General features: G+C 35.1%; 1 protein-coding gene across 1 annotated transcript in view; it reads left to right on the forward strand.

Annotated features, from left to right (window-relative positions):
* The window catches only part of LOC106476382 (zinc finger protein 391-like), an 18,560-nt gene extending 8,228 nt beyond the window's left edge, over positions 1-10,332 (forward strand). The window contains exons 2-4 of the mRNA XM_022381301.1: positions 3,950-4,321; positions 6,163-6,822; positions 7,125-10,332. Of these exons, the coding sequence (XP_022237009.1) occupies positions 3,950-4,321; positions 6,163-6,822; positions 7,125-7,387 (1,295 nt within the window). The 3' untranslated portion in view covers positions 7,388-10,332. The remainder of the gene's footprint in view (positions 1-3,949; positions 4,322-6,162; positions 6,823-7,124) is intronic.
* The last annotated feature ends 327 nt before the right edge of the window (positions 10,333-10,659 follow it).

Raw genomic sequence — 10,659 nt, forward strand, 5'->3', positions numbered from 1 at the left:
GCAGATTGCGAGTCGAGCGCCCTAACTACCTGGCCATGCCGGGCCGCAATAAAGTAAACACGTTACAAAATCTACTTATATCATCAGGGGTGAATTGTTGTAAAGAAAATAGGTAATAATTATAATAGTAAAAATGAATCTGATAGCTCTTTCAGCCGTGGGAGGTTGTAATGTGACAGTCAATCCCACTGTTCTTTGGTAATGAGTAGCCCAAGAGTTGGCGGTAGGTGGTATTGACTATGTGCCTTCCCTCTTGTCTATCAATTCGAAATTAGGAACTGCTCACGCAATTAGTCCTCGCGAAATTCAACAAATAAACATACAAAAGAAATGTAATAATTACAATAACGAAAATAATTTTATTTTAACCAGAAAAAGAAACAATCATTTAGACGTTCTGTTAGAATTGAAAAAAATTAAAAACAACTAATGATAATTTTTTGAAATAATACCACATTCTTAGTAATTTTCAGAATTATTATACATTGTTTGAATTTTCATTGCTAATCGAAAACATATACTTGCTAATCTAGTAATTACAAATCCCCTGATTATCTGTACTTCACGTATTAATAAACTAAAAATCTACTGAAGTTGTTTCAACATTTATTCGGAGATCAAAACTTGGAAATTATATATACAGTTACGTTTTACAGTGCTGATGACTTTGGTACTTTCTGCGTGAATTACTTAACGAGTTTTATTATAGTAATACTTTAATATACGAAAATCCATATTTCTTTGACTTAACCATATTTAACTAATTCTGATCATTTCGTCTCTACTGTGTTCCTCGTTATGAATAAACAGTGCTCAGTCTATTCATTATGAGTAAAGCAGTAGTCAGTCTTTATAATGAGTAAAGCAGTGGTCCATCTATTCAAAATGAGTAAAACAGGGTCAGTTTTTATCATGAGTAAAGCAGTAATCAGTTTATTCGTAATGAGTAAAACAGTGGTCAGTCTTTATGGTAAGTAAAACAGTAGTCAGTCTTTTCATAATGTGTAAAACAGTGGTCAGTTTTTATATTGAGTAAAACAGTAATGAGTAAAAACAGTAGTCAGTCTATTCATAATGAGTAAAACAGTGGTCAGTCTTTATGATAAATAAAGCAGTAGCCAGTCTATTCATAATGAACAAGATAGTTGTAAGTCTTTATGATGAATAAAACAGTAATCAGTCTATTCATAATGAGTAAAACAGTGGTCATTCTTTATCATAAGTAAAAGAGTAATCTGTCTTTGTAATGAGTAAAGCAGTTGTGAATTTTCGTAATGAGTAAAGCAGTAGTCAGTCTTTGTAATGAGTAAAACAATAGTCAATATATGCACGAGTAAAGTAGTAATCAGTCTATTCATGAGTAAAGCAGTAGTCATTCTATTCATAATGATAATGATCAGTTTATTCATAATGAATAAAATGGTGGTCAGTCTATTTACAATGAGTAAAGTAGTGGTCAGTTTATTCATACTTAAGCAAAAAAATTAAATAAAGACTAGCGGTTAAATGAAGGATGTTCTTAATCTTATTTTTATCCGCTACAGAAATGTTACTTGCTACATGATCAAATGTTATACGTGAGTAATTATATTAAAAAAAATACTGTTAATTCCTAAAATCAGAAAATAGTTGGATGTATATTATCCATTATCAATTCATTTTCTTGACCTTTCGCTATCCAATGCGTACAGAGATAAAATTTAAAACAAATTATGACGTAAGGAAGAGAAATGCAGTCGTAAAATCCTATAGGAACACGTTTGTGTTGTCAAAACATAAATTATTCACTGCAAGCACGCCCCCAGTGGCACTGCTGTAAGTCTGCGGGACTTATAACACTAAAATCCTGGTTTCGATACCTGTAGTGAGCACAGCAAAGATAGTCCTTTGTGTAGCTTTGCTTTTAACTACACACAAACGAACGCCGCAAACACATGATGCTTATAGAAGGTATTTCCTGTAAAGCGAACTTTAGGATTTATATGAATATTATTTGAATTAATTGGACTTGCTTGCCACAATGATTATTTACAGTAACGCTCTTATTGTATTCAGATAACAAAATAAATGTCGTAATGCACACAAACTCTTAATAATTGTTTCTGGCTACTAAGAAACTTCATGTGCGTGATGAAGCCAGGTGTAATTCAATGTTTCGCGTCACTATGCCGCAAAAAAAATAAATAATAATAATAATAATCGCGCATTTTACTATAGAGCCGTGCTGTGACTAGTAACCTCCCCTCTAGTCTATCAGTTCAAAATTGTGGTCGGCTAGCGCAGGTGGTCCTTGCGTAAATCTGCGCGAAATTCCGAAACAAACAAACAATATGTACGATTATGGGCGCCCGAAGGAAGGGGCAAGGGGGTCAAGTGACCCGCCCTTGAATTTTCAAAAAGAAAAAATTACTAGCTTTGTAAAATTATTCTTCTATGTTATTGGAAAAACCATAAGGTATTTGTCTTTCGATTTCATAATTTCTTTTTCAAACTTGAGTTACTTGACCCCCCCTAAGTTTTTTTTTTTCTGCGGGCGCCCTTGTGTACGATGACAGCTAGTTAAAAGTTTTACGTGAAATTATCAAAGTGTCTTGTTCGGTGCGGTTTCACTACACTCTGTGGGAAATTTTACAGTCACATGAAATAATAATATAATTGGTAACATACTATGTGCTATTTGTCGTGACTCGTAAGTTTTGTTATCGGCCGATTTAACCAGGGACTTTTGAAGAAGAAAAAAAACGGGTTATTTTTTAGTGTTATTTTGTGTTGAATAAGTAAGATTTTTTAATTAAAAAAAATGTTAGCTTTCTGTTACATATAATGTTTTGAATGTTTGTTTGTAATTAAGCACAAAGCTACACAATGGGCTTTCTGTGTTCTGCCCACCACGGGTATCGAAAACCGGATTGTAGAGTTGTAAGTCCGCAGATATACCGCTGTGCCACTGGGGGGGTGGGGGCTGTTCTGAATATAATGTATATGAAACTTTCAGATATATTACAACAAAATGGTAAATATATATAAATGAATTGTACCTATGGTAAGCAAGATATTCCACGTGTTTATAATGTATTTTTGTTCTCTTTCGTCAGCATTATATAGTCATGCATGTTGTATAAAAGTATTCCATGCTAAGTTACATTCAACTTTGCATAAGCAAGCAGCCTTACCCGCAGAGCAAAACTTACATCTTTTTTTTTTTCACCACTCCGGCTGTAATTACCAAAAGGCTTGAGATTATTTCCCTAATGCGCTGTTATACGAGGACATAAGGGGGAGACAAAGAGTGAAAAATGATTAGTCTACTCGAGTTCCGTGGTCGTTCAAACCAGTTCTCGTTTAGCTTTCTTACATCTATTGCCCCCCTTTTTTTTTCGCATAACTTTTTTGTAACTTAAAACCACTCATCTTTTTGACTTCTTTTATAAGTTTTGTTTTTCTTCTAAAGAACTTTTTGGACTCCATTAATTCTACTGATCGTTGGTGAATCTTACGGAGAAAGTAATTATGTTCAATCTACTGGCTTCACAAATAAAAATACGCTATATTTTTTAAAGCAAACCAGAATATGCTAGAAATTAAGAAGAATATTTGCTTTACAGGATGTTAAACCAAAGAACTTTGGACGACCCATCTCGTCCAATTATTTTACAAGACAGACATATGCTAAAAATTATATGGCAAGAAGCTGCTAATGCTAATACATGCTTAATATATTTTAATAAAACTACTTTATTAGTTCTTCAAATCTTGTTTCATTAAAACCTCAAAATATGAGGAATGAAGTAACCTTTATATTATGAAAAAAAATATATACCCATTACCTTTAACCATATAAAAATAAATTGTCTGAAATTTTCTTTGGTCATATTAGAATTTAAAAAAAAATTATTACTTGGCAATTGTTTTCAAAATACTACAAAAACTTGGTTTTATTTTACATTAGGTCAAGGATCAACCCCCGGGCTTCCAGTGGCTAGTCTAGCCGTCTATCCCAGCTGTTGGCCCTACTCGCCATATGGTTCGTACAGCGCCGTGCTGCTCCGTTACCTCAACCTAGCGCGTCAAGCCTGCGGCAGTACTGTCTCACCTGCTGATACAAATATCATAGCCAGCGGCCATGATGGCGGGGTCTTGGCTTTGTCCGAGACGGCGTCAACGAAATCTTGTGACGGGGACTCCGGTAACTCTGGTTATTCTCCGCCGTCGCTATTTGTTAAAGAAAGTCTCTCAAGTTCGACACACCATATAAAATCCTGGAAATTATCTCCATCAAACTACATTGCATCGTCAAATTATTCACGTGTACAGAAGACAGGTGCGTATATATAAAATAACAAAATACTGACTCTCAAATATGAGATTAATAAATTCATAGAATTAAAACATTAACATATAATTTACAAGAATCACTTATCAACTGCTACTGTCTAGTTGATATTTAAAAGTAAAATCTGGAAATAACATTTGTTTAGACGTCTCTTGTCGCCACACTGCTCATGTAAAAACTTATCCTTCGTTCCCTCACTCGTGTTAAGAGTTACTGTTGCCAATAGCACACAATACATATTAAACATTCACAGATTAAGATTCTTGGTTACTTAAGAATATCTAAAATACCTAATTAAATAGAAATGTACCTAAGTTAAAAGTATTGACATGTTCGTTATTAGACAGTGAAGGTTTAAATGTCAACTTTAGAAAAACGTGATTCAACGAAAGCTGGTAGGACGAATGGCATCAACTGTTTCTGGATTAGTTTACACTATATATATATATATATATATCCTTCTTTCCAACTCTAGCTTATATTTCCTCACAATTCGTATTTAAACATCAACTTTAAGTTTTTGTGTTGTAATATTTTCCCTTTAATGAGCATGTTTTATTTTTGCTGTTGAATGTTCTGTTAAAGGAAACCCACAACCTGGAAATGTGGTCAGATATATTATTTTCTTATTAAGTTATAAAAACGTTGATGTACTAAGATATAAGCAATAATTTTTGGATTGACTCGATTCGTGTTCGATATTCGTAAAATTTACTGTGGAAATCTAACTATGGTAAACTCATCATTAATAACAAAACAGATCCAACATAGTAACAGCAAGGTTCTCATATTGAAACATACAGTAAAAAACTTTACTGTGGAAATCTGACTATAGTAAGCTTATCCTTAATAACAGAACAGTTCCAAGACAGTAACAGCAAGGTTCTAATATTGAAACATACAATATTTCTTTCAGCTATAGAAAAACTGTGAATTGTTCTATTCCGAAGGATTTAACTAGTTTTAACCCCCTCCCTCTCAAAAAAAAAAAAAAGACAGAGAGAAAGAGAGAGGAAACTTCAGAAAGATTAGAAACTACTGATTTTTAACTTCATAAGGCATTTCATTAGTTTCAGTCTTGATCTGAGTTCTGAAGAAACATCCATGTTACGATTCTAAAGGGTGGTTTAAGTTCCGGGTTTGGACTTCTGATTTCAGAACAAGCCTAACTGGAATTGTAAACGACGAGTAGGATATTTACAAGATGTTCAGTGTTCAATGTTCAGATTGGTTTTAAAGTTCATTCTTAGATAATATCTTCCTAAACAGATATTTCTTCAACAGTGGTTTGCCAAGAGGAGTCATCCAGCTGTTCTTTTTCTCAGGATGCTTGAGAGTACGTGCAATCAGTTAATCTTTTTCATCTCGGGACTGCTTAGACGAACTTTACTTTTGTACCTGTAGCGACCGTTAAACCGGATAAAATGTTGGGCAACTTTCTTAGTCAACCTTGATTTTTGCCAGTGATATCCCGATATCTTAGGATTCCTTTGGCGAACTTTACTTTTGTACGTGTAGCGACCCTTAAACCGGATAAAAAGTTGGGCAACTTTTTTTAGTCAACCTTGATTTGTGCCAGTGATATCGTCACACTCAAAAACAAACAAAAATAAATAAATAAACAAATCAAATTATTGTTTGCTTAAATAAAAATACTGATTTTATTTTATAAAACCCGAGAAAGCAAAGAACTCTATTTGCTTCAGCTTTTCGTTATTCTTTAAAATTAAATGAAAAACGCTTACAGATGTGGTAGATATATATTTACTGCTGGTAATAAAAATATTAGCAATAAAAAAACTTAATATTTTTTCCTTTTTATTATGTAGGAGACCAGTTTATTGGTTCGAGTTTGTCTTCGCCCTGCATCAGTCCGTCCAGTATCGAGAATACACCTAACATTCTCAATCTACCGTCCAAAACTGAAGCTTCAAAGGTCCAGAGTGAGTGTTTTACGTCCATCAAAATCCAGAACAGGCAGTCTGAGAAAATGGCAGCGGCCTCTAGTGGTCGCAAGTTGTCTGATTACTCAATTGAAGCACTTCTGGGCCCTACTAAGTCCTCCAAGCTGAGTCAAGAAGAAAATGAACCAGTAAATCTGGTGACAAGAGACCTGGGCATTCCAAAAGGGCTGCAGTTATCTACGGTAAGAAAGCCACCGTTCTCATGTTCCAGCTGTGAGAAAACATTTAGCACTCCTCATGGACTTGAAGTACATGCTCGTCGTTCGCATAACGGCAAACGGCCTTTCTCATGCCTTCAATGCAACAAGAGTTTTGGCCACGAACTGAGTCTAGACCTACATCGAGCTGTCCACAGGACTGAGAGGAGCTTCGAGTGCCAGCAGTGCGGCAAGACGTTCAAGAGGTCATCCACTCTGTCCACCCACTTGCTCATCCACTCTGATACTAGACCTTATCCTTGTCAATACTGTGGGAAACGGTTCCATCAGAAGTCAGACATGAAGAAACATACTTACATTCACACAGGTCAGTTAATGATGTATCTACATCATAGGCAATATATATATATATATATATATATATATATTTCTACTTGTTAAGCGTTCGATTTCCCAGTATACAGAATTTACAAATATACCCTTACACCATTCATGTTTTGTGTTATAGGTAGATTTTTCACATTAGATATTATAACTTTCACGTGACTGATTGCATAACTTCATTTTGTTGTACAGTTTTGTTTGTACCAATAATGAACGTGAGATGTAGGTTATAAGTATTGATAAAGGTCAAGCTGCTGACTGGACACGTGCCTTTTATTTTTACAGGAGAGAAACCTCACAAGTGTAACATCTGTGGAAAAGCTTTCAGTCAGTCATCTAATTTAATCACCCACACCAGGAAACACACAGGTTTTAAACCGTTCGCCTGTGACCTGTGTCCACGTGCTTTTCAAAGGAAAGTGGACTTGCGGCGTCATCAGGAAACACAGCATGCAAGTGTCACCTCTACTCTTATATTACCTCCTTCTGGAAGCCTGTCAACCCTTGATAAGCCTCTAGTTTCATCCGAACGATCTGTGTTGCTTTAGTGAAGAGTTTTAGCTTTTCACTGTTAGAAGAATTTAAAATTTTAAGCAGTAATTGCTCCTCATTTCTTTTTTTTCTCGTTGAAATACTAATTCATTGTTTTAACAATGAAACAAGACAACTACCTAATAAGTCAAATTTCTTGACGGTTTGAATAATTCGCGTTCGGAAAATGTTAAATAGCATGTGAAAAGCACAATGCATTATGTGAAGATGGTAACACCTAAAATATTCACTTTAAAGTATCATAACATTTTGAAGAGTTCCTCAACTGGAAGTATAATTAAGGAAGAATCTTCAGTGTAGTAAAATCTATAATATCCGAATCCTGCCTTTTCAGAGGTAGTAGAAAAAAAATACAGAGTTTTACATGATCATTATTTTTATATTATAATTCAGCGTACTCTCTACGTTCACAGTAGTTTTACAAACACGGTTACTAACAAAAATACTCACTTTAAAAGTTAGCCTAATGAATTTCCACGGTACCTGGACGCGTTATTTGCAGGACTATTGAAACATGCGAGGGATGTTCAGAAAGAAACGAGATTATTTTTATCCTGTCAGCCAACCATCATATTATCATATTACAACCATCAAATGTACACCAATGGTGTTGAGGACGTGGGCAACCAGATTTCTCTTTTCAGAACAGCCTTTGGTAATAATGGGAATGTATTTCATTCATTGTTTCGTGAGCTTCACCATATTAGTTTGCAGTAAGGTACATAGCATGTTATCTGCCCCATATCAATATATATATATTCTGATCTTTGTTGACACTTAACTAGAGTACTGAGTAAATATATATGTACTTACCATGTCTTAGTTAAAACGCCGTTCTTCAGCATTTCTGTGTATGTTCAATTTTTAATGCTCGTGCTTGTCCTTTACTCAACAAAACTAGTCCCAATAGTTTTTCTTGACGCAGTGTACTTCTTGTTTCAATTAGTTTAGGTTTGGGAAAATATCTGTCAGCAGTAACAACGATGACAGGAATAGTTTAGAAAAACAAACAAAAACACAGGCTGTGCAAATGGCAGGAAAATAAGGCGTTAAGGCAGTGTTTTCAACAATGAAGAGGTGAGTTATCTTTTTGGCAGTTCTGATTCTTTAGAGATGTTCGGAAACATAGCACCAGATTTGGAAATGATGGTGAAATGCTACTGCTATATGTTTTCTGGAGCTCTTCTGCTTTGGCAAAGATCACCTAATTCAGACTCCAGAATGTGTAGTTGTAGAATTTCAAATCTTTGTACAGTCACACTCATGCTGTTTGGAACTGGCTTACCGTCTGCTGCGTTACGAACAACAATAAACCACAGAAATTCTAAACTTCTGTTCGAAATCTGTTTGTTTCTGATTCTTGCTTAAATCATTAAATTGCCATTTAATTTTTCTGACCTCCCCCCCCTTTCACCGAATTTGCTCTCTATGCCCCATTTTATAGCTAGGTAAACCACAGCATTCTCCAATTCATTACGTTACGCTGTCAATGTTTCAGCGGCGATTTAAATCAGTTCTGCACCTTTCGTGAGACGAAATGATTCTCGCTGTCATATTTTAGAGACGCTATTCACAGTTTCTCTAATTTTTGTATTGAAGCATCTCATACTTCATTTTTTTTTCCTGAGAGAAGAATGATTCTAGACATTTCTATCAGAGACTCGAAATGGGATGACCATCGCGTTGGATACAGCCTTTTGAGATGCACCCCTAATTTACTCGTGAAAGAGAAAAGAATTGTCCATCGTTTAACACTGTTGGCAAATAAACAACAACACACATATAGTTTCTTCAATACATAAAGAAGAAGAACAACAACAACAAACATGGCGCTTCAGGGGTGTTCACAACTTATCACTTAGCACCAAATCCAAACCAAATTTTACACTAAGTGCATTCTGCCATTATTTTTCACGAATTTGGGTTTCCACATCACTGTAAATGCTGCTCATTTTTGCTGCCCCAATAAAGTCTTGTCCCATACATTTATTTCATTCAGATTCAGTTCCTGAAGCGCCTTAATCTTCAATTTCAACAAAAGTTAAGAAACTTTTTTATATTTACAGCAGTTGGGCTGTTATTTTGATATTTAACACTGAAAAAGAAAATTTTTTGCAACCTTGTTAATGTCCATAGTTTTATCCATTATAATTTATTTTATCAATTATTCAAAATAATTGTGTTTGTTTTATTGCTCAATTACAAAAAAATAATCGGTATGGCATGGCCTGGTAGATAGGGCATTCGACTCACGGGTTCGAACCCTTGTCACCGAATATGCTCTCCCTTTCAGCCGTTGGGGCGTTATAAAGTGACAGTCAATCCAACTATTCATTGGTAAAAGAGTAGCCCAAGATTTGGAGGTGAGTGGTGTTAATTAGTTGCCTTCCCTCTAATCTGTCACTGCTAAATTAGAGACGGCTAGAACCGGTATCCCTCAAGCAGCTTTGTGCAGAATAAAAAAATAAATAAAATTACCCGAACGTCCTTCACCAAGGGTCTCTCCGCATTTCATAAAAGGCATGGTTGCATGTAGCTAGAATGAATAACACATTAAAAACTCTCGTCAGAAGTTATCTCCAAAAGCTATTTTTTCTTCTAGACTTCTGCTTCACGTTACACCTATTGTATGATTAAGCCTCAAGTGATCCTATACAACACAAACAACTTTATGCGTTTGACAAGTTTCGTACGACTGTATTTTGAAAAAACCTTTCCAGTTACGGATTCCATTGGCCCAAGCGGACCCCTTTAACCTAAGCAGACTCAATCCCTAGTTTGCTACTGTCGCCAAGTGACCAGCAGATTCACAGTTCACAGTATAGTGAACCAATTTAAAGTGAATATCATAGCCTCGTTAACCGTAATCAGACATTTGCGTTTGTTGCATGATTATAATAGTGGTCTGAAAAATACCTTCCGCCTTGTTCCCCATCCCTTGAAAAAAAAAGCCTTTCGGTCGGCATGATCTATTATAAACCGTTTCACTTACTAGTCGCTAATATTAATATTATTAATATTAACCTTATCTCTTGGATATTATTTTTTATGGAAATTTTCAATCGCAACTTCCGTGCCCTCATTTTGTTCTTCTTTTCCAATTTACTGCTTATTTGTCACTGTTTATTTATAGTACTTTGCTAATTACACAGGCTGTTATGTATCCATCACCACTTTCTCTCTTTTGATACCGCCATGTTTAAAAAATCAGTATGGAGAAGTTCTGTGATTTTTTAAATTCTTCTCTTTTTTTTTTCTCGCTTGCGCT

The sequence above is a fragment of the Limulus polyphemus genome, unplaced genomic scaffold (genome assembly GCF_000517525.1).
Source record: "Limulus polyphemus unplaced genomic scaffold, Limulus_polyphemus-2.1.2 Scaffold155, whole genome shotgun sequence".
Taxonomy (NCBI): domain Eukaryota; kingdom Metazoa; phylum Arthropoda; class Merostomata; order Xiphosura; family Limulidae; genus Limulus; species Limulus polyphemus.